General features: G+C 45.8%; 1 protein-coding gene across 2 annotated transcripts in view; it reads left to right on the forward strand.

Annotated features, from left to right (window-relative positions):
- The window catches only part of VPS35L (VPS35 endosomal protein sorting factor like), a 158,644-nt gene that overhangs the window by 7,728 nt on the left and 126,309 nt on the right, over positions 1–24,607 (forward strand). For both annotated transcript variants that reach the window (XM_032157026.2, XM_032157025.2), the window contains exons 2-7: positions 3,131–3,230; positions 7,719–7,886; positions 11,086–11,208; positions 13,073–13,097; positions 17,085–17,161; positions 19,561–19,689. In XM_032157026.2, the coding sequence (XP_032012917.1) occupies positions 3,131–3,230; positions 7,719–7,886; positions 11,086–11,208; positions 13,073–13,097; positions 17,085–17,161; positions 19,561–19,689 (622 nt within the window). The remainder of the gene's footprint in view (positions 1–3,130; positions 3,231–7,718; positions 7,887–11,085; positions 11,209–13,072; positions 13,098–17,084; positions 17,162–19,560; positions 19,690–24,607) is intronic.

The raw sequence follows: 24,607 nt of genomic DNA on the forward strand, positions 1-24,607 counted from the left end.
TTTATTTTCAAAGGAGCAACAAGAAGACTATTATTGCAGCACAAAGATGAGCACAGAAGACACAGGGACCGTATCTTTAAAATGCTCAAAGAAGGCTGGGCATGGTGGCTCATGCCTGTAATCCCGGCACTTTGGGAGGCTGAGGCAGGAGGATCACTTGAGCTCAGGAGTTTAAGACCAGCCTGGGCAACATAGGAAGACGCCATCTCTCAAAAAAACTTAAAAAAAAAAAAAAAAGTAAAAGGAAAAATTCTGTTTGGTTTCTATACATTTTACTATAAAGGCTCCAAGTGTGTTTTGTTTATTTGCTTTTGTACTCGTCCTGCTTGGGCCACAAATGTTTCTTGAGTCTGTAGCTTGATGTCTTTCTTTGGTTTTGGAAAAGTTTCACCTGTTATCTCTTCAGAGACTGTTCTTGCACATTCTCTCTCTCCTCCTCTTTGGGATTCCAGTTATACGTGTGTTAGGCCTTCTCTTCACGTTGCTTGTGTCTTTGAAATTCTGCCTGTCTTCCTGTGCTTTTTCTGCTCCATGCTTCAGTCTCCCCCTTTATTTTCCAGCTCACAAATCCTTTCTCTTGTTGAACCCTCAGGAAACCAATGAAAACACGGTAAGCTCTTCATCTCCTTTCTGTGCGGCTCCTTTCTCTTGCCCTATGCAGCTCAATGGGCGAATACCTTGAGGGGAAATCTAGGCTGGATTTCTGTCTTCTCTGTGCTCTCTCCTCTTCCTCCTGGCTGTCTTGATAGCTCTGAACTCCTGTTTATCTGTGCAGCTCTGTGAGGTTTCCTTAGAGCCCTTTTAGCTGCTCTGCTGCCTCACAGCTGCCCTGCGCTTGGCGTCAGCCTCTTGTCGTGTGCTGAGAATTCACAAATGCCCTGAGCGGGAAAGCTGGGCAAGGAGTGTTAGAGTCACCTTGTGTCCGGAGTTGGTGGGTTCTTGGTCTGACTTCAAGAATGAAGCCGCGGACCCTCGCGGTGAGTGTTACAGCTCTTAAGGTGGCGCGTCTGGAGTTTGTTCCTTTTGATGTTCGGATGTGTTCGGAGTTTCTTCCTTCTGGTGGGCTCGTGGTCTCACTGGCTTGAGGAGTGAAGCTGCAGACCTTTGGTGAGTGTTACAGCTCTTAAGGCAGCACGTCTGGAGTTGTTTGTTCCTCCCGGTGGGCTAGTGGGCTCGCTGGCTTCAGGAGTGAAGCTGCAGACCTTCGTGGTGAGTGTTACAGCTCTTAAGGCAGCATGGACCCAAAGAGTGAGCAGTAGCAAGATTTATTGCAAAGAGCGAAAGAACAAAGCTTACACAGTGTGGAAGGGGACCCGAGCGGGTTGCCACTGCTGGCTGGGCAGCCTGCTTTTATTCTCTTATCTGGCCCCACCCACGTCCTGCTGATTGGTAGAGCCCAGTGGTCTGTTCTGACAGGGCGCTGATTGGTGCGTTTAAAATCCCTGAGCTAGACACAAAAGTTCTCCACGTCCCCACCAGATTAGTTAGATACAGAGTATGGACACAAAGGTTCTCCAAGGTCCCACCAGAGTAGCTAGATACAGAGTGTCGATTGGTGCATTCACAAAGCCTGAGCTAGACACAGGGTGCTGATTGGTGTGTTTACAAACCTTGAGCTAGATACAGAGTGCCGATTGGTGTATTTACAATCCCTGAGCTAGACATAAAGGTTCTCCAAGGCCCCACCAGACTCAGAAGCCCAGCTGGCTTCACCCAGTGGATCCTGCACCGGGGCTGCAGGTGGAGCTGCCTGCCAGTCCCGCACCGTGCGCCTGCACTCCTCAGCCCTTGGGTGGTTGATGGGACTGGGCACCATGCAGCAGGGGGTGGCGCTCGTCAGGGAGGCTCCGGCTGCACAGGGTCGGGAGCCCTGCCCCACGAGCTAAGGCCTGGTGAGAAATCGAGCGCAGCGCCAGTGGGCTGGTGCTGCTGGGGGACCCAGTACACCCTCCGCAGCCGCTGGCCCGGGTGCTAAGCCCCTCATTGCCTGGGGCCGGCAGGACCGGCTGGTTGCTCCGAGTGTGGGGCCTGCCAAGGCCACGCCCACCCGGAACTCCAGCTGGCCCACAAGCTCCACACGCAGCCCCAGTTCCCAATCGCACCAGCCTCCACACCTCCCTGCAAGCTGAGGGAGTGGGCTCCGGCCTTGGCCAGCCCAGAAAGGGGCTCCCACAGTGCAGCGGTGGGCTGAAGGGCTCCTCAAGTGCCACCAAAGTGGGAGCCCAGGCAGAGGAGGCGCCGAGAGCGATCGAGGGCTGTGAGGACTGCCAGCACGCTGTCACCTCTCAACCTTAGTGAGTTTCCCTTTGTTCTGGTGTGTGGCATGACAAGTCCAGTATGCTGGCAGCTCTTTATACCTTTAAATATATCTATTTTTTGAGATGGAGTCTCACTCTTTTCCCCAGGCTGGAGTGCAGTGGCATGATCTTGGCTCACTGGAACCTCCACCTCCTGGGTTCAAGCAATTCTCCTGCCTCAGCCTCCCAAGTAGCTGGGATTACAGGCATGTGCCACCACACCCGGCTAATTTTTTGTATTTTTAGTAGAGACGGGGTTTCACCATGTTAGCTAGGATGGTCTCAATCTCCTGACCTCATGATCTGCCTGCCTTGGCCTCCCAAAGTGCTGGAATTACAGGCATGAGCCACCGCGCCTGGCCAAACAGGTTTTTTTAAATGTTGTGTTTTGTTTTTTATTTGCTATGGAGTCTTGCTCTGTGGCCCAGGCAGGAGTGGAGTGCTGTGATCTCGTTCACCGTGACCTCCACCTCCCAAGTTCAAGCAATTCTTCTGCATCAGCCTCCCAGGTAGCTGGGATTACAGGCATGCACTACCATACCCACCTAATTTTTGTATTTTTAGTAAAGATGGTTTTACCATGTTGGTCAGGCTGGTCTCAAACTCCTGACCTCACGTGATCCACCCACCTAGGCTGCCCAAATTGCTAGGATTACAGGTGTGAGCCACTGCGCCTGGCCAAAAAATTTGTTTTTAAATGTAGTTTCTTTTTGACTTTGGTGGGAATATTGTGCTATTCTTAAACTACTTCATCATTGAAGAAGTCTCATCAGAAGTTTTTAGCGTTTTAAGTACCCTCATCCACTAATTGGCTGTGTTTCGCTGTTTACCAGGCACTCCAGGAACAGGAACTACAAAGCTGAATTTGCATCATGCCGACTGGAGGCTGTACCATTGGAGTTTGGGGACTATCACCCTCTGAAACCCATAACTGTAAGTTTTGTTAAGAGTCTTTCTGAATGATATTCTTATCCCCTAAAATGAAAGACAATCTTCCTGAGTCTTTTCCGTTTTGCCAGTGGTAGCCACTTTTGCATATTTGATTTTTTTTTTTTTTCAGACAGAGTCTTGCTCTGTCACCCAGGCTGGAGTGCTGTGTTGGCTCACTGCAACCTCTGACCTCTGTCTCCTAGGTTTAAGCGATTCTCATGCCTCAGCCTCCTGAGTAGCTGGGACTATAGGCATACGCCACCATGCCTGGCCAAGCTTTTGTATTTTTTTAGTAGAGATGGGGTTTCGCCATGTTGCCCAGGCTGGTCTCGAACTCCTGAGCTCAGACAGTCTGTCTACCTCTGCCTCACAAAGTGCTAGGATTACGGGTGTGAGCCACCGTGCCCAGCCTGATTTATTTTTGAGATGGAATCACTTTGTAGCCCAGGCTGGAGTGCAGTGGTGCGATCTCAGCTCATGGCAACCTCTGCCTCCCAGGTTCAAGCAATTCACCCGCCTCAGCCTCCCAAGTAGCTGGGAGTACAGGCATGCACCATCACTCTTGGCTAATTTTTGCTAATTTTTAAATTTTTAGTAGAGATATGGTTTCGCCATGTTGGCCAGGCTGGTCTCGAACCCTTGACCTCAGGTGATCCACCCGCCTTGACCTCCCAAAGTGCTGAGATTACAGGAGTGAGCCACCTCACCTGGCCTGCATATTTAAATCAACCACTTTGTTCACTGCCTCTTTTTTGTAATATTGGCCTTGCCTAGCACCATTTTTTACTCCCTTCCTTCCTCCTTAGTGAGGTCACCAAGTGAATGGGATGACTTTGTTCCTGATTTGGCTGTGTCAACAAAATGTATCTTGACTTTTAATTTTTGTATTTGTAATGTAAGAGTCACTCTAATTGCCAGCAGAGAGTGCTGTCCTGAATAGCATCTTAGTCTATCTGTGGGTTTATTTAAAAAATAAAACAAAAGCAGGCAAGAGGCTTGGCAGTTCCTCTCTGCCAGGTTGGTACTGTCTTATTAGCAAGTAATAGAAACTACATGGTTGTCATGTTGGGGAGAAGAGAAGATGTGATTGTCAGCATGGAGGCTCTGGGAATGTATGGAGACGATTGCATAAAGCAGAAGACCCCAAGACTGAGACTCAGCCTCCCAGGACCCCTTCAGTCCCCATGCTGTTGTGTGGCTGTGGGTGACCTCAGCATAGCCACAGTTGCGTTCATTCTCAGGTGCCCATTCCCCATGTTAAAAGAAAATTTTTGGCCGGGCTCCATGCCTCACACCCATAATTTCAGCACTTTGGGAGGCTGAAGCGGGTGGATCACCTGAGGTCAGGAGTTTGAGACCAGCCTGGCCAACATGGCAAAACCCCATCTCTACTAAAAATACAAAAATTAGCTGGGCATAGTGGCGTGTGCCTGTAGTCCCAGCTGCTCAGGAGACTAAGACAGGAGAATCACTTAAACCCAGGAGGCAGAGGTTGCAGTGAGCCGAGATCACACCACTGCCCTCCATCCTGGGCAACAGAGAGAGACTCCATCTCAAAAAAATAAAAAGAAAATTCTCAGCCAAATTAAATTTAATGGAGCTTAATTGAGCAAAGAGTAATTCATGAATCAGGCAGCCTCCTGAGCCAGAGTAGGTTCAGAGAGGCTCCAGCACAGTTACGGGGTAGAAGAAGATTTATGCACACAAAAAGGAAAGTGACATTCAGAAAATAGAAGTGAGGTACAGAAATAGCCGGATCGGTTACAGTTCAGCATTTGCCTTATTTGAACCCAATTTGAACAGTTGGGCCCCCCCCCCCCTTTTTTTTTTCTTTTTTTTGAGACGGAGTTTCACTCTTGCCCAGGCTGGAGTGCAGTGGCACCATCTCAACTCACTGCAACCTCTGCCTCTCGGGTTCAAGCGATTCTCCTGCTTCAGCCTCCCGAGTAGCTGGGATTACAGGCGCCCGCCACCATGCCTGGCTAATTTTTTTGTCTTTTTAGTAGAAACACAGTTTCACCATGTTGGCCAGGCTGGTCTCAAACTCCTGACCTCAGGTGATCCACCTGCCTCAGCCTCCCCAAGTGCTGGGATTACAGGTGTGAGCCACTGTGCCTGGCCCAGTTGGCCCCCTTTAATTGGCCAGAACTTGGTGATTGGCACAAGAGTAGGTTACACTCTGTTTACATGCCCAGTGAGGTTATAGTTCACTATGTGCAGAGAAACCTTTAGGCCAAACTTAAAATACATAAGGAGACAGCTTTAGGCTAAATTTGATTTAACACCCATACCATAACAGAATAGCTGAGAAGAGCTGCTGCAGCTCCAGGCCTATCCTGTTAGGTTAGCAACATCGGCAGCAGGAAAATGCTTTTCTCGAGCAGTTTTCATTGACCCAGTTTTGTTATGCGCTCTACCCTGAACCAGCATTGGTGACCTGCTGTGTAGGATAAGTTGATAGATTGGGGTAGGTCTAATGCTCACCTTGGGAACTGAGAACAGAGTTCACCCCACCAGGCCTGTAGGAACTGAGTGTGGGGGAGAGATGTTTTCTCAAATAAAAATTGGGGTATTAAATATTAAGCCTGTGAGGTGGAGGAATGGGTGCCAGGCAGACAAAAACAGCAAATGTACCCCAATGGGAGGTGCTTCTCTCCCTCCTCTAAACTGCAGTTCAACTGCATTCAGGCAGCTGTCACCAGCAGTTAGCATCTGACTCAACAGGTTTGAGGGCAGGGTCCTCAGTGAGACAGCCCTGGCCCGGTGTGGTGGCTCATGCCTGTAATCCCAGCACTTTGGGATGCTAGATGGGAGGATCCCTTGGGCCCAGTTTGAGACCAGCCTGGGCAACATAGTGATACCCCATCTCTACAAAAAGTAAAAAAAAAATTAGCAGAGTGTGATAGTGTGCTTGTAGTCCCAGCTACTCGGGAGGCTGAGGCAGGAAGATTGCTTGTGCCCAGGATGTCGAGGGTACAGTGAACCGTGATCACACCGTTGCACTCCAGGCTTAGTGACAAAGCGAGACCCTGTCTCCAAAAAAAAAAAAAAAGACATCTTCACTTCAGAAACTCCAACTTTGCTACACGTTGGGAGTTCCCATGCCTCCCTCCCTCATGTTCAATAATTTGCTATAATGGCTCACAGAACTAGGGAAACATTTACTTATACTTACCAGTTTATTATTTAGTATTTACTTATACTTACCAGTTTATTATTAAGGATATACAAAGAATACAGATGAACAGCCAGATGAAGAGGTATGTAGGGTGAGGCCCAGGGGAAGGGGTGCACAGAGCTTTCATGTCCCCTCCAGGTACCTCGATGTGTTCTTGTTCACCTACCCGGAAGCTCTTCAAACCCCATTTTTTTTTTTTTTTGAGACAGGGTCTCACTGTATCGCCCAGCTGGAGTGCAGTGGCACAATCTCAGCTCACTGCAACCTCTGCCTCCCGAAACCCCATTTTTTTTGGTTTTGGTTTTTTTTTTTTTGAGGCATCATTGCATAGGCATGATTGATTATTAATTCAGTCTCCAGCCCTCTCATCTTCCCGAAGGATGGGGAATGGGGCTGAAAGCTCCAAGCTTCTAATCGTGGCTTGGTCTTTCTGGTGACCAGACCCCATCCTGAAGCTCTGCAGGAGCCCATCGGGAGTCACCTTATTAGGACATAAGATGCTCCTATCACCCAGGAAATCTCCCAGGATATTAGGAGCTCTGTGGGAGGAACTGGGGGCAGAGACCACATAAATTTAACAGCTTGGAGTGCAGTGGTACGATCTCGGCTCACTGCAACCTCTACCTCCTGGGTTCCAGCCGTCCTCCCACTTCAGCCTTCTGAGTAGCTGGGACCACAGGCATGTACCACCACACCTGGATTATTTTCGTATCTTTTGTAGAGATAGGATTTCGTCATGTTGCCCAGGCTGGTCTCAAACGCCTGGCTTCAAGTGATCCTCCTGCCTCAGCATCCCAAAGTGTTGGGATACAGGCATGAGCCATTGCACCCAGCAGAAAACTTAACTTTTATGAGGTGTTGAAGGGAGAAAGACAAAAAAAAGTACCTGGTTAAAGTAGAAATTCCCTGCTTAGAGGTTGGTTGTCAGTTTTGATTGGTAGTCTCTAGTTAGCGGGTAGGTGGTGATTTGCAGCTGATTAAGCTTAAGTTCCATTTTGCTACTTATATTGAGTTGGATTTTGGTTTGCTACATAGGCAACCCCAGGTGCTGTAGCCATCTCAGTCCAGTGACCTCTCAATTAATTTTTTTAACACTTCCTAACCTTAACTTCCCACTTTCCCTTCCTTGACAGCTGTGATCCTGAGTCATGTCCATTTGTCACAAAAACTAAGCATCCCCTGCAGATGGATAAGTCTCTGCTGCAAATGAACCATCCATTCAACTACCAGGATGGGAGGAAAGTACCCACTGGAGTGTTTCACTGGGGAGAGTTGTGGGAGCTCTGTTTTACCTCCAGAAATTTTCCTCACAGGTCACAGAGTCAAAGACAAAGAAAGTGAACCGGAAAGGAAGCACTTCTTCCACGTCCTCCTCCTCCTCCAGCTCCGTGGTGGACCCGCTGAGCAGCGTCCTCGATGGGACTGACCCCCTCTCCATGTTTGCAGCCACTGCTGACCCCGCAGCCTTGGCAGCTGCCACGGTAATGCACCCTGGCCATGGTCGTCCAGTGGGGGTCGGTTTTGTGGGTGCAGGAATGGGTGGTTTTCTCGTGCCCTACCCCTTTTTTTTCCCCTAAGAGACAGAGTCTCACTCTGTCACCCAGGCTGGAGTGCAGTGGTGTGGTCATGGCTCACTGCAGCCTCCAACTCCAGGGCTCAAGCAATTCTCCCACCTCACCCTCCTGAATAGCTGGGATTATAGGTACACACTACTGTGCCTGGTTAATTTTTTATTTTGTTGTAGAGGTGGGGTCTTGCTGTGTTGCCCAGGGTGGTCTCGTATTCCAAGCCTCAAGCGATCCCCCCACCTGAGCCTCCTAAAGCTTCTTCCCCTTTTTTAAGTTGCACAAGTAATGCACACGGTACATTCTGGTTGGAACAGTTCAGGTCATCCAGACATGAGAGACTGGTGTAGCTCTGTAAAATCTTTTTCTTTTTTGTTTGAAAGCACTTAAAAATTTATTTTTATTTTTATTTTTTAGTTTAATTTAATTTTTTTTGAGATAGCCTTGCTGTGTCACCCAAACTGGAGTGCAGTGGTGCGATCTCACTACAGCCTCTGCCTCCGGGTTCAAGCAATTCTCCCACCTCAGCCTGTTGAATTGCTGGGACAGGCATCCACCACCACGCCCAGCTAATTTTTGTGTTTTTGGTAGAGATGGGGTTTCATCATGTTGGCCAGGCTGGTCTTGAACTCTTGACCTCAAGTGATCCACCTGCCTCAGCCTCCCAAAGCGCTGGGATTACAGGCGTGAGCCACTGTACCTGGCTCTTAAAATTTATTTTTAATTTTAATTTTATTATTCTTATAAATCTTTTTACATAATTACATAAGTAAATCACTCATTTTGATGTGAAAAAGTCAGACACTACAGATAAAGTCACGTAGAGCAATCCTCATTCCAATCTCCACCCTGGCGGTTGTGAGAATGATGGCTGTAATGTGTCTTCTTCCATAGCTTTCCCCCTGTATTTTCACAGATACTTCCGACAGCAGTTTCTGAGCATTCCCATACATACTCGTATATAAATAATTACAGCATCAACTTACTGCATGGCAGGCATTTTTTCGGAGTACATTTCGTATTTGGTTCTTTTACTACCTTGTGAGAGGTATTGGAATCCTCATTAAAGAGGCAGCCATGGAGGGATAGAGATATCAAGTCACATCCAAGTTGGGATTCAAACCCGGCCAGTCTGACTTCAGAATACATGCTCTCAATCATCATCCTATGTTGTGTTTCATATTTTTTTCTTTTTTTGAGATGAAGTCTCACACTGTCACCTGGGCTGGTGTGCAGTGGGGTTATCTCGGCTCACTGCAGCCTCCACCTCCCGGGTTCAAGTGATTCTCCTGCCTCAGCCTCCCGAGTGGCTGGGACTACAGGCACGTGCCACCACGCCCAGCTAATTTTTGTATTTTTAGTAGAGACGGGGTTTCACTATGTTGGCCAGGCTGGTTTCGAACTCCTGACCTCGTGATCCACCCACCTCGGCCTCCCAAAGTGCTGGGATTACAGGCATGAGCCACTGCGCCCGGCCTGTGTTTCATATATTATTTACCATTGTTACATAAATGGAACTGCTGTTTTGTGACTTGTTTTTTTGGAGATAGTCTTGCTCTGTTGCCTAGGCTGGACTGCAGTGGCATAATCATAGCTGGCTGCGGCCTTAAACTCCTGGGCTCAAACAATCCCCCTGCCTCAGCCTCTCAAGCAGCTGGGACTTCAGGTGTGCGCCACCGTGCTCGGCTAATTTTGGATTTTTTGGTAGAGTCAGGGTCTCACTGTGTTGCCAAAGCTGGTCTCAAACTCCTGGGTGCAAGCAATCCTCCTGCCTTGGCCTACCAGAGTGCTGGGATTACAGGCCTGAACCACTGCACCCCACAACTTTTTCTTTTTTTTAATTTAATTTTTTAAATTTTCTTTATTTTTTTTGAGATGGAGTCTCATTCTGTTGCCCAGGCTGGAGTGCAGTGGAACGATCTTGGCTCACCGTGACCTCTGTCTCCTGGGTTCAAGTGATTCTCCTGCCTCAGCCTCCCTGGTAGCTGGGATTACAGGCATGTGCCACCACACCCAGCTAATTTTTGTATTTTTTGTAGAGACAAGATTTCGTCACATTGGCCAGGCTAGTCTCGAACTCCTAACCTCAGGTGATCTGAACACATTGGCCTCCCAAAGTGCTGGGATTACAGGTTTGAGCCATGCTGCCCAGCCAAGTTTTTTTTTTTTTTTTTAACTTGATCATATGTCTTGGAGAACTATCCATGTTAGTACATTTAGAACAACCTTATTATTTTGACCAGCCGTATTGTATTCTAAAGACTGGATTTACCTACTTTAATTTGCCATTCTCCTACTGATGTATCCATCAGATAGAGGATATCCCAGATAGTTTCTGGGTTTTGCTGGTACAAACAGCAGTGCACCATGTGTCTCGAACATACACACATCTTGGTGCACATCTGCAAGGATTTCTGCAGGATAGCTTCCTAGAAGTTCTTTGCTGGTTGGCCAGGCACGGTGGCTCACGCCTGTAATCCCAGCACTTTGGGAGGCTGAGGCAGGCGGATCACGAGGTCAGGAGTTCGAGACCAGCCGGACCAACGTGGTGAAACAACATCTCTACTAAAAATACAAAAATTAGTTGGTTTTTTCCAACTATCCTTTCCTTAATTTGTAATGAGTTTGAGCATTTTTTGATATATTTATTGTCCATTTGTGATGAAATGGCCTGAAAAATTTTTTTTTTTTTTTTTTGAGATAGAGTCTTGCTCTGTCACTCAGACTGGAGTGCAGTGGTGCAATCTTGGCTCACTGCAACCTCTGCCTTCCAGGTTCAAGCGATTCTCCTGCCTCAGCCTCCTGAGTAGCTGGGACTACAGGCATGCACCTGGCTAATTTTTGTATTTTTAGTAGAGATAGGGTTTTACCATGTTGGCCAGGCTGGTGTTAAACCCCTGCCCTCAAGTGATCCATCCACCTTGGCCTCCCAAAGTGCTGGGATTACAGGTATGAGCCACCATGCCTGGCGCTGTAATTTTTTTTATGATAGTAAACCTTGAGACAGGTCTCTTTTATTCCACAGTAAAGGACTATCTGATTTCTATTTATATATGTATATATTTAAAGATTAAAATGATATTGCTGCTAAAGAGATTATCTTGCCTTTCTTTAGGACAGCTCCAGAAAGAAACGTGATAGAGATGATAACTCTGTTGTAGGATTGGATTTTGAGCCTTGGGCCAACAAACGGGGAGAAATCCTTGCCCGGTATACCACTACCGAGAAGCTGTCTATTGTGAGTACCCGGAGACCCTCTCCCAGGGTCTACTTTGGAGTTAGTAGCAATTTCTTTTTGTTATGTTGCTTCAACTCCTGGGCTCTGTAAGTTTCACTTATTTATTTATTTTTCTACTTCTCTTAAAAGCTCAAATATAAGGCTTCACGTAGTATGTCAGTGTTGTTGGCAGAAAAATGTGCTGACAGGTTTCCCAAAAAAATATGTTAAGCATCAGGGATGTGGCACAGGCCAGAGAAAGAATCAGAACAGCAGAGTCTTGTCTTTGGAGAAGGTTTGAATTATGAAGGGAGGAGGTCGGGCACAGTGGCTCACGCCTGTTATCCCAGCACTTTGGGAGGCCAAGGTGGCCAGATCACTTGAGGTCAGGAGTTCGAGACCAGCCTGGCCAACATAGTGAAACCCCGTCTCTACTAAAAAAATTAGCTGGGTGTGGTGATGGGCACCTGTAATCCTAGCTACTCGGGAGGTTGAGGCATGAGAATTGCTTGAACCCAGGAAGTGGAGGTTGCATTGAGCAGAGATCACGCCACTGCACTCCAGCCTTGGTGACAGAGTGAGACCCTGTCTCAAAAATAATTAATTAATTAATTAATTTTAAAAATGAATTAAGGAAGGAGAGCACAGCACTGGAGGAGAAAGGTGTCACTCAGTAAGTCCCACATAGCGGGGTTTTCTCCTGGAGCTGGAAATTCACTGTTTCTCTGGATGGCCATTAGGTGAAGTAGTTGGCTTCGGCCTGGAGACACTTAGGAAATTTGAGGCTTACCCTCCACTTGGCAAATTGCTATGGAAGGAGAGACTCAGGAGGGCTGAGACCAACGCAGTCAGGTTAATGCCTGTGTCAGTTAGGATTGGGTTCAGTTGCTTAGAACTAAAGCCCCTGCTAACATTGTAAACAAGAGTGACCTGTATCCCTCCTTACGCTGGAGAAAAGTCTCGAGGAGAGGAGTCCAGGGCTGGTTTGGCAGCTCCAAGGCGTCAGGGTTCCACCACATTCTTTCTTGCTCCTCGGCTGTGTTGAGTGTTGCCTCACATTCATGTTGGTAGACAGAGGGAGGAAAGGGAAAGAAAGGTGCGCCCCCTCCCATTTAGGAAGACTTCTTGGGGTCCCCCAACACTTTCAGTTACATTTGTCTTGAAGGTGTGGTCATGGGCCACGCGTAGATGCAGGGAGGCTGAGAAATGTAGCAGCGTGTCCATCTACAAATGGGGCTGTGCCCTGGAGGAAGCAGTGAACTCGGCAGGCCACGGGGAACGCTTGGCCACAACGCCTCTTCTCTTCATTTTTTCCTCCCAGGGTAGCAGAACACTCATTGAACAGAATGACAGGCAGAATTGCTGGACTATTTAAATTGAGTCTTTTTTTTTTTTTTTTTAACTGTACAAAGTTAACTTAGAGCAGTGATTCTCAACCAGGAGTAATTTTTACCCCTGGGTCATCATTTGGCAATATCTAGAGACATTTTTGACTGTCACAGTTCTGGGGGTGGTACTGAGATTTATTGGGGGGAGGCCAGAGATGCGGCTAAACATCCAACAGTGCACAGAATTAATCTCCCACAAAAAGTTATCTGGCCTCAAATGACAATAGTGTAGAGGGTGATAAACCCTGATGCAGAGTAGGTTAAAAATAGTTCTATTATGTGACTCCGCTGGCATATCAAAGATTTTAGTATTTGTCTGCTGCCTTTGAGAGCCCTGACTTGAGTAGAAATTTGAATCTCCAGTGGTTTTTAGTGACTGTATTTTCCTTCTTTGAATATATATTTCTTTCTCTTGGGTATGTAAATGGCTTTGTTGGAAAACAGTGAACATACTGCCTTAGATTTTTAAAATATTAATGAATTTTATGTCTCTGCAGAATCTGTTTATGGGATCTGAAAAAGGTAAGATGAGTTTGTTGTTGTTTTGATGGGAAAATTCTGGCATTACTTTTAATATAATTTTACAACGGAAAAAAGTTTATGTGATATGATTCTGATGTTTGATTCAGTTGGAGCTGCTATTTCTTAGATTGTGGATAGACATAGAAATAAAATACATATTTAGAGCATGAATTAAAAAAATACCAAATACCAGCACTTTGGGAGGCCAAGGTGGGCAGATCACCTGAGGTCAGGAGTTCGGTACCAGCCTGGCCGACATGGTGAAATCCCGTCTCTACTAAAAATACAAAAAATTGCTGGGCGTGGTGGTGCATGCCCGTAATCCCAGCTACTCAGAAGGCTGAAGCAGGAGAATCGCTTGAACCTGGGAGGCGGAGGTTTCAGTGAGCCAAGATTGCACCATTGCACTCCAGCCTGGGTGACAGGAGCAAAATTCTGTCTAAAAAAAAAAAAAATATACAGCCGGGCACGATGTCTTACACCTGTAATCCCAGCACTTTGGGAGGCCAAGGCAGGCAGATCGCCTGAGGTCAGGAGTTTGAGACCAGCCTGGCCAACATGGTGAAACCCCATTTCTACTAAAAATACAAAATTTTGCTGGGCGTGGTGGTACATGCCTATAATCCCAGCTACACAGGAGGCTGAGGCAGCAGAATTGATTGAACCTGGAAGGCGGAAGTTGCAGTGAGCCGAGATTGCACTCCAGCCTGGGCAACAAGAGTGAAATTCCGTATTAAAAAAAATATATATATATGGCCTGGTGCAGTGGCTCACACCTATAATCCCAGCAGTTTGGGAGGCCAAGGCGGGCAGATCACTTGAGGTCAGGAGTTGGAGACCAGCCTGGCCAACATGGTGAAACTCCGATTCTACTAAAAAAAAAAAAAAATTAGCCAGGCGTGGTGACAGACGCCTATGATCCCAGCTACTTGGGAGGCTGAGGCAGAAGAATTGCTTGAACCTGGGAGGTGGAGGTTGCAGTGAGCCAAGATCTCTCCATTGCATTCCATTCTGGGTGACAGAGCAAGTCTCTGTCTCAAAAAAAAAAAAAAAAAAAAAAAATACCAAAGAGGTTACTAGGAGTAAAACATAAGCTTACTGTTTAAGAATTACAGAGGAAGTAGTCTCCCCCTCATTGTGCCTCCCTCACTAACGGGTTTAGAGAGCCTTTCCCTTGCCTTAAGTCCTTGTGCAATAAGATATGCTGGTGAGGGGGTCACATGCTTAGTCTTATAGGCCACTGGTCCCTGAATGCAGTTCTCAGCCTCCTCTCCTAAGACACACAGTCAGAAGCTCTGGACCAGGGTGTCTCAAACTGCCGTGTAGCAGGATTTCCTGAGGAACTTTTGTATGAATGTAGATGCCTGGCCCCCACTTGCTCAATTAATTTTGCAGGATGGGACCCCAGAATTCCTATTTTGATGCTCCAAGGTGATTCTGGAGCAACTGATGGATCATGTGCTGCTGGGTGCAGATGAGCACAATCATAGTTCATTGCAGGTCTCTGATATGGCAGCTGCCACTCTCCCCATGGCTCTGCTGGATGAGACAGCACGTTAGAAATCAAGAGAGTGGGAACAGCTTTGTTATGCACAGAATTTTTTTTTTGAGATGGAATTTTGCTCTGTCACCCATAATGCAGTGCAACCTCCGCCTCCTGGGTTCAAGCAATTCTCCCACCTCAGCCTTCTGAGTTACTGGGACTATAGGTGTGCACCACCAAGCCCAGCTAATATTTGTATTTTAAGTAGAGACGGTTTCACCACTTTGGCCAGGCTGGTCTCAAACTCTTGACCTCAAGTGGTCTGCCCGCCTCGGCCTCCCAAAGTGCTGGGATTACAGGTGTGAGCTACCACACCCAGCTTGTTATGGACAGAAGTTTGATCCCAGACCATAAAAGGTAAATCATACCAGCACGTACCCACCAGTTTGTAAAGATCAAATAGAGTGATGATACCAAGTGTCTTAGTTTGTTTAGTGGTACTATAAAGGAATACTAGAGGCTGGCTAATTTATAAGGAAGAGAGGTTTACTTGGCTTATGGTTCCACAGGCTATATAAGAAGCATGGTGCAGCATCTGCTGTTGGTGAGGGCCTCAGGCTGCTTCCACTTATGGTGAAAGCAAATGAGAGCAGGTGTGTGCAGAGATTGCATGGCAAGAGAAGGGAGGAGAGAGAAGGAGAAGATGCCAGGCTTTTTTCAACAGCCAGTTCTCATGGGAACTAAGAATAAGAACTCACTCATTACTGCAAGGATGGCACCAAGCCATTCATGATGGATCTTCCCTTACAACCCAGACACCTCCTGCCAGGCCCCACCTCCAACAATGGGGATCACATTTCAACATGAGACTTGGTATGAATATAGAGCAATAGGAACTCTCATATGCTGCTGGTGGGAATGTAAAATGGCACAACCACCTTGTAGAACACTTTTGCATTTTTTATTTTATTTGAAGACAGGTGCTGTGGTCTGATTGTGCCTAACCCCACTCCCCTGCCCCGATTCATATGTTGAAATCCTAACCCCAAGATGATGGGATTAGGAGATGGGTCCCTTTCAGAGGTGATTAGGTCATGAGGGTGGAACCCTCATGAATGGGATTAGTGCCCTATAAAAGAGGTCCAAGGGCACTCCCCTCACCTCTTCCACCAAGTGAAAACACAGCAGGAGGGCATCATCTATGAACCAAACCGGAAAGCAGGCCCTCATCAGGCACTGGGACCTAATCTGCTGGGACCTAATCTGCTGGGACCTTGATCTTGGACTTCCCAGCCTTTAGGACTGCAAGAAATACATTGCTCTTATTTATAAGCCACCCACTTTGTAGCATTTTGTTATAGCAGCTCAAAGGGATTAACACAATGAGCCAACCCTTTGATCCAGCATTCCACTACTAGGGGTATCCCCAGATCAGGGGTTGGTAAACTGCATGCTGCAGGCCAAGTCTGGTCCACTGTCTGTTTTTTAAGAACAGCTTTATAGGAACAGAGCCCTATCAATTTGTTTTCGTATTATCTATGCCTGCTCTTGTGCTACAACAGTAGAGTTGAGTAGTTGGAGCAGACACTTTGTGACTCTCAAAACCTAAAACATTTGTCAGGCTTACAAAAAGAGTTCTGCAGCTCGACCCTAAGTCCACATTTCTTTTTTTTTCTCTTTCTTTTTTTTTTTTTTTTTTCTTTTGAGATGGAGGTTACAGCTTTTTTTTTTTTTTTTTTTTCTTTTGAGATGGAGGTTACAGTGAGTCGAGATCGCACCACCGCACTCCAGCCTGGGCGACAGAGTAAGACCCCTTCTCAAAAAAAAAAAAAAAAAAAGGACTAGAGCAGAGGCCCCCTTAAGGTGGGGGAAGGATTCTGAAATAGACGGCCGCAGAGGGCAGCAGTCAGCTGGATGCATCGCCCTGCCTGATGGCTGGCCTGTGGCCTGGGGGCCTTTCCTTCATCCCTCCACCAGTCCCTGCTGATGGCGAAATTGTGCTGACAGATGCTGGAAGGAGGCACAGCTAGTCCTGTTTGCTCGAAGAGAGGGCTTTGAAGCCCTAGTGTTTCCACCCTGGGTAGACAGTGAAATGGTTGTTTTGTTAGCAGAAGAGCACAATTCTACACTGTGAGTAAGAGCCTAAGAGGGCCTTTTGTTCATAGAAAACAATTAAATGACGGATTTTTGGCATCCTTATCTGGACTGCCTTTCTTTAGGAATAAACAGATGATACAGAGCAAAGTTTGTAAATCTCAAATGCAGTGGTTAACCTCTTTGAGGCTGGCCCACTGGGCTCCCAGGGGCAGCTTCTATGTGGGAAATGTTTCAATGGAATTCTGGTTACATAAGGAAGTTGCTTTGAAAATCTGGGATAGTTTTCTATAATGGAATCATTCCCTTGTGTCTTTATTCACGATGAAGTTTAGAGTGAAAGATGCCTCCGCTGAGGGTATTGGTGCATGAGAAAAGCCACCTGTGTGACGTAAATTCATTCTGTTTAGGCAAAGCCGGGACTGCCACATTGGCAATGTCAGAGAAGGTTCGGACCCGGCTGGAGGAGCTGGATGACTTTGAGGAGGTGAGCAAGTCATTTGTGGGTGCAGGGAGTGGGAGAGCTTTTCCTTCCTCCTGCCAAGTGAGATCAACCTCAGTGGCTGCTCTTTGATTAATTCCCGGGCTGCGTATTGTGCTTGGTCCTCCTGAGGCAATGACTCCATCCAGGGAAGGGTGCCAGTGTGCAGTTGGCTGAGCTCACAGAAGCCTGACTGGGGCTGCTTTTCTAGAGGCCTGTTTTCTCATTGTGATGCCTGAGCAAGGCTGGGTCGCCTGGCGACAGTGTCTAATGGTAAAAACCAACTGCAAGGCCGGGCACAATGGCTCACGCCTGTAATTCCAACACTTTGGGAGGCCAAGGCGGGAGGATCACCTGAGGTCAGGAGTTCAAGACCAGCCTGACCAACATGGTGAAACCCTGACTCTACTAAAAATACAAAAATTAGCCAGGCGTGGTGGTGGCTGCCTGTAATCCCAGCTACTCGGGAGGCTGAGGCAGAAGAATTGCTTAAAACTGGGAGGTGGAGGTTGCAGTGAGCTGAGATCGCGCCACTGCACTCCAGCCTGGGCGAAAGAGTAAGACTTTGTCTAAAAAAAAAAAACCCAACTTCAGTCACCTCCCTGAGAAGCAACCTTATGGAGTACAAAGACCTTGCTTTGCAACAGACGCTGTTCCGGCTGGCTGGATATGGCCCACAGGAATCTTTTAATTGGCCTACATGTACTTTGAAAAAAAAGTGAGTCTTTTGCCAACACTTAAATATTGGTAAATGTAACCAACAAATACAGAATTTCTTGAAAAAAAATCTTGGCCGGGTGCGGTGGCTCATGCCTGTAATCCCAGCACTTTAGGAGACCGAGGCAGGTGGATCTCCTGAGGTCAGGAGTTCGAGACCAGCCTGGCCAACGTGGTGAAACCCCGTCTCTACTAAAAATACAAAAATTAGCTGGGTGTGGTGGCGGGTGCCTGTAATCCCAGCTACTCGGGAGGCTGTAGTAGGAGAATTGCTTGAACCCAAGAGATGGAGGTTGCAGGTCACTCTGTTGCCCAAGCTAGAGTGCAGTGGTGCAATCTCAGCTCACTACAACCTCTGCCTCCTAGGTTAAAGCAATTCTCCTGCCTCAGCCTCCCGAGTAACTGGGATTATAGGCACGTGCCACCATGCCCAGCTGATTTTTGTATTTTTAGGTGAGACAGGGTTTCACCATGTTGGCCAGGCTGATCTCAAACTCCTGACCTCAAATGATCCACCCGCCTCGGCCTCCCAATGTGCTGAGATTATAGAGGTGAGCCACCATGCCTGGCCTACTCTTACTTCTTTAATAAAGAGTTTTCCACTTTGGATTGTAGGAAATATACATATAAACGTTGGTTCCAGGTCTCATCATGTGTGTTCGCATGACCTTCACTCCTGTGAGTTGTGTGAAGAGCCTCTTAACAATAGCCCAGGGTTAAGGAGCATCTTCTGTGTGTCAGGGACTGTGCCAAGTCTTTACCTACATGGTTATTTCATCCCCATGACAATCCCTTGCTCAGCTGCCAAGGGTTTTGCTATGGTTGTCTTTCTGTACTGATTACTCTCTCCTTGGTCTAATTAACACCCCCACACTCTGCAGTACTTGTACTCCCCTGAGAGTTTGTCTCAAGTATCACTCCTCCAGGAAGCCATTCCTGATCCCCCATCACAGTTTACAGTCTATTTCTTTGTTACCATATTTCTTCCAGTCTGAGATGTACCATTTATCTCACATTTGAATATCTCTGAAATTGGGGTATATGTTCCTCAGTTGGTTCCTGTCAGTGATCAGCATATTTTTCTTCCTTAGTAGCCCATGAAACAGTTGTGCTATTTCCAATGGGCACCTCAGATCCAGTGAACTATGATATGTGTCCCCATAGAATTGTGTTTTCTCCTGAGCATTTATCTCAGTTTGAGTTAATATCCAACTGTCTTCAGTATCTTAAGCTCCATTAGTGCTGAAATACCCTGTCATGTCTTATTGCTTGGGAATCTTGAGCAAAAATGTCTTTGTATCTCGAGCATTTAGTCCTATGTCCTGCACACAGGAGGCCCACAGTTGGTTGAATGAGGTAAGTCTTGTTACCTCAATTCACAGATGAAGCTGTGAGAGGAAAGTAGTGACCCAGGGTCACACAGCTACTTGGTGACTGAGGTAGGAGGTGGCTTAGGTCTGACTTACTTCCAAGGCCAGCCTTTCAACCCACAGCACTCTGTCCGTCTTTGTCAGAAAACTCAAAAGAACCTCTTTGATTGCAAATTGCAAGGCAAAGCTGTCAATCCTGGCGGGGATATGAGGAAAATTTAGAGACCAAAACTCAGCCAATACCTAGTATTCTTTATAAGGGTGTAGTTGAGCAATATTTTTCCTGCTATGCCTTCACCTTCTGCCTTCTCCCCACAGGGTTCCCAAAAGGAGCTGTTGAACTTGACTCAGCAGGATTACGTGAACCGCATAGAGGAGCTCAACCAATCGCTGAAGGATGCCTGGGCCTCAGACCAGAAAGTGAAGGCTCTAAAAATAGTCATCCAGGTTAGATTTAGTGATCCCCCCGCCCCCACCCAGAATTTCCTATGTAAAATTCCACTGTGAGACTTAGAGTTTTCAGGGGCCTGCCTGCAGCGTCTTACCCTTGTTTTTTCATCCCTTTCGTTTTCATATACTTCCTGTGAAAAGCCATGATTATGAATCCGTGTTTTTATGAGATGGCTAATCCCAGGGTTACCATGTGCAGCTGCACAGGTTGTACACTGCACAACTCCAGGAAGCACTCTTCACCCTAGGTTACAGAATTGATGATACCCCATGTGTCGTGCAGTACATTAACCATGGTGCAACCCCTGACATATTTATGATTTGTACACACTAAAGATTGAGCAACTTTCTTTCGGGATTCCTTGACTGCATTGGCTTGGTATCTTTGGAATTAATGACGTATGTCCCTAATAAATGAATATTTCAGACATATTATGCATGCTTATGTGACAAGGAGAAGAAGTTTACAGCATTGGGAGAGGTACATACATTGAATCTTCTTTGTTGACGAATTTGTTAAGCCAGTGACAATTCATGAACCACAAGAACAAGTACTATGGGGAAAACAGCTTATATTTCTTGGTCCTAAAGATCCTGCTATCTCAGCAAAATGTGCTCAGAAGCACATTTGGAAAGGAATAATTCATTAAATTATCATTTTCAAAGCAGAGTCAACAAAGGATTTCTGAACTGCCATTTTAGTTCAAAAGGACAGATCCCATTCTCATTCCATGTTATGATAATGTGACATTTGTTTTCTCACCTGTTCTTTTGAAAGACAGGAGAGTCAGGGAGTCTTCACACTGGACACTCGAAGTCTTTTAAGATGACTCCTTCTATAGTAGGGGTGATTTCTTTGGTCTTTCATGATGGGAGGCAAACCCACGCCTGTTTCTCTTCAATCACTGTTGTTAGTTTACAGAGTAAATAGTCCCGAAGGCCAGGCCTCTCATCCTGGAAGCCCATGGAGAGAGTTGCTTGCTGAGTGTCCTGAGTGAGAAACTATCTGAACTAACAAGTGCTTCTTCACAATATTTGCATTGGCAGCTTCTCTCCATAGATTATTATAGTTTCGAACCGTGTCTTCTAAGAGGTTTACATCTGGGAGAGATTTGATTCATGTCTTCACAAACAAAATAATCATAAGTGTGTTTCATCAGCTCCACATCTGGCTAATAGTAACGATTCAACAATACATTAAGGACTGCCTTCTTTATCCAAAAGACAAAGTCAAGGCTGGGCACAGTGGCTCACATCTGTAATCCCAGCATGTTGGGAGGCTGAGGCGGGTGGATCACCTGAGCGCAGGAGTTTGAGACCAGCCTGGCCAACGTGATGAAACCCATCTCTACTAAAAATACAAATATTAGCCAGGCTAATTTGCTATATGGTGAAATTTTTTTGTGTGTGTTGGGGGGGTACCCGGTGGCTGCTTTACTAAGGCATATTTTACGTATCATAAAGTCCACCCATTATAAGTGTGTAATTCAGTGATTTTTTTTACTAAATTTATAGAGTTGTGCAACTAACATGCAATCTAGTTTTAAAACATTTTTATACCTCCCCAGATTCCCCCAAGCCTGTTTGTAATCAAACCCCACTGCCATACCCAACCCCAGAAAACCACAAGTCTGTTTTCTGCCTCTATAAATCTGCCTTTCCTGGACATTTCATATACATGGGATTATTCAGTAGATAATCTTTTGGATCTGGCTTCTCTCACATAGTATAATGTGCCTTTTTAATTGATACATAATAATTCTACATATTTATGGGGTACAGAGTGATAGTTTGATATATGTATTCCGTGTGCAATGATCAAGTCCAAGTAATTAGCATATTCATCACCTCACACGTCTCTGATTTCTTTGTGTTGGGAACATTCAAAATCTTCTCCTCTAGCTATTTGAAAATACACAGTAAGCTGGGCCTGGTGGCACACCCCTGTAATCCCAGTTACTTGGGAGGCCGAGGCACGAGAATTGCTTGAACATGGGAGGTGGAGGTTGCAGTGAGCTGAGATCGCACCACAGCACTCCAGCCTGGGTGACAGAGTGAGATTGTCTCAAAAAAAAAAAAAAAGAAAGAAAAGAAAATACACAATAAATTTTGAACTGTGGTCACCCTAGGTGCTGTTGAACACTAGAACTTATTCCTCATATGTAGCTGTAATTTTTTACCTATTAACCAACCTCTTTGTTCTCCCCTTGCCCCTACCCTTCCCAGCCTCTAGTTGTCGCTGTTCTACTCTCTACTTCTATGAGCTCAACTTTCATAGCTCCCACATATGAGTGAGGACATGCAGTATTTATCTTTCTGTGCCTATTTCACTTAACATGATGGCTTCCAGGCTCATTTGTGTTGCTATGAATTACAGAGTTTCATTTTTTTATGGCCAAATAATATTCCTGTGTGTACCATGTTTTCTTTATCCATTCATCCATTTGTGTACATTTAGATTGATTTCATATCTTAGCTATTGTGAATAGTGCTGCAATAAACATGGTACTGCTGGTATTTCTTTGATATACTGATTTTCTTTTCTTTAGATGATAACCTAGTTGTGGGATTACTACATCATATGGTAGTTCTATTTTTAGTTTTTTGAGAAATTTCCATACTGTTTTCTAGAATTGTTACACTAATTTGCATTTCCACCCACAGTGTATAAGAGTTCCCTTTTCGGCTGGGTGTGGTGGCTCACGCCTGTAATCCCAGCACTTTGGGAGGCTGAGGCGGGTGGATCACCTGAGGTCAGGAGTTTGAGACCAGCCTGGCCAGTGTGGTGAAACCCCATCTCTACTAAAAATACAAAAATTAGCTGGGCATGGTGGCAGGTGCCTGTTAATCCCAGCTACTTGGGAAGCTGAGGCAGGAGAATCGCTTGAACCCAGGAGGCGGAGGTTGCAGTGAGCCAAGATTGCACCATTGCACTCCAACATGGGTAACGAGCAAAACTCTGTCTCAAAAAAAAAAAAAAAAAGAATTTCCTTTTCTCTGTATTCTTATCAGCATTTTTTTTCTTTGTTTTTTTTCTTAAGAGATGAGGTTGCCCAGGCTGGAGTGCAGTGGCTATTCACAGGCGTGATCATACTGCATTACAGCCTAGAAATCCCAGACTCAAGTGATCCTCCCACCTCAGCCTCCCAAGTAGCTGAGACTGTAGGCACATACCACCATGCCCAGCCTATTTTTGTCTTTTTGATAGTAGCCATTTTCATGTGGTTTTCATTTGACGATTCCCCTGATGATGAGTGATGCTGAGCATGTTTTCACATACTTGTTGGCTAATTTGTGTATCATCTTTTGAGAAATGTCTCTTCAGCTCTTTTGTCCACTTTTTAATTGGATTATTTTCTTCGGCATAATATGTTTGAGGTTCATCCACATCATATTACGTGTGGGTACTTTGTTCTTTTTTACTGCTGAATTGTATTCTAATGTGTAGTTATCTTAACAAGTTGATGGGCATTTGGGTTGTTCCCACTCTCTGGCTGTTATGAATAATGCTGTTCTGCACATTTGCATACAATTATTTGCATGGACTTACGTTTTTATTACCCTTAGGTAAAATTTTAGGAATGGAATTGCTGGGTCATATGGTAAGTTAGGATTAACTTGTTGAGAAACTGCCAAACTATTTTCCAAATGGCTGTACCATTTACATGAGGGTTCTGATTCCTCCACATCTTCTCTGACACTTGGCATTGTCCATCTTTTTTTTTTTTTTCAGACAGGGTCTCACTCTGTCACCCAGGCTGGAGTGCAGTGGTATGATCATAGCTCACTGCAGCCTCAAACTCTGGCCTCAAGAGATCCTTCCACCTCAGCCTCCTGAGTAGCTGGGACTACAATTGGCCACAACCATGCCCAGTTTATTTTTAAAAAAATTTTTTATAGAGACAGGGCCATGCTGTGTTGCTCAGTCTGGTCTTGAACTCCTGGCTTCAAGTGATCTTCCCATCTCAGCCTCCCAAAGTGCTGGGATTATAGGTCTGAGCCATCACACCTGGCCTATCACTTTTGTTATAACCCTCCTACCTACCATCCTAGTGGGTTTGAAGTGGTACCTCATTGTGGTTTTAATTTGTATATCCCTAACAGTGATGTTGAGCATCTTTGTACGTGCTTATTGGCCATTTGTATATCTATGGTGAAATGTCTATTCAGGGCCTGCCCATTTAAAAATTGTGTTATTTGGTTGAGTTATAACAATTTTTTTTTCTTTGGGAGACAGGGTCTTGCTGTGTGACTCCAGATGGAGTGCAGTGGTGCCATCACAGCTCACTATAGCCTTCACCTCCCGGGTTCAAGTGATCCTCCCATCTCAGCCTCCCCAGTAGCTAGGCCTATAGATATGTGCTGCCACACCCGGCTAATTTTTAAATTTTTTGTAGAAACGGAGGGTTTTACTTTGTTGTGCAGTCTGGTCTCAAACTCCTGTGCTCAACTGATCCTTTCATCTTGGCCTCCCAAAGTGCTAGGATTACAGGCATGAGCCAATGCACCTGGCCAGTTGTAATAATTCTTTATATATTTTTGACACTATTTCTTTGTCAAGTATAGGATCTCCTAGTCTGTGGCTTGTCTTTTTGTTTTCATAATTGTGTCTCTGAAGTGCGGAAGTATGTATGTATGTATGTATGTATGTATGTATGTATGTATTTATTTATTTATTATTATTTTTTTTTATTATACTTCAGGGTTTTAGGGTACATGTGCACAATGTGCAGGTTTGTTACATATGTATCCATGTGCCATGTTGATTTCCTGCACCCATTAACTCGTCATTTAACATTAGATGTATCTCCTAATGCTGTCCCTCCCCCCTCCCCCCACCCCACAACAGTCCCCGGAGTGTGATGTTCCCCTTCCTGTGTCCATGAGTTCTCATTGTTCAATTCCCACCTATGAG

The sequence above is a fragment of the Hylobates moloch genome, unplaced genomic scaffold (genome assembly GCF_009828535.3).
Source record: "Hylobates moloch isolate HMO894 unplaced genomic scaffold, HMol_V3 SCAFFOLD_6, whole genome shotgun sequence".
NCBI classification, from domain to species: Eukaryota; Metazoa; Chordata; class Mammalia; order Primates; family Hylobatidae; genus Hylobates; species Hylobates moloch.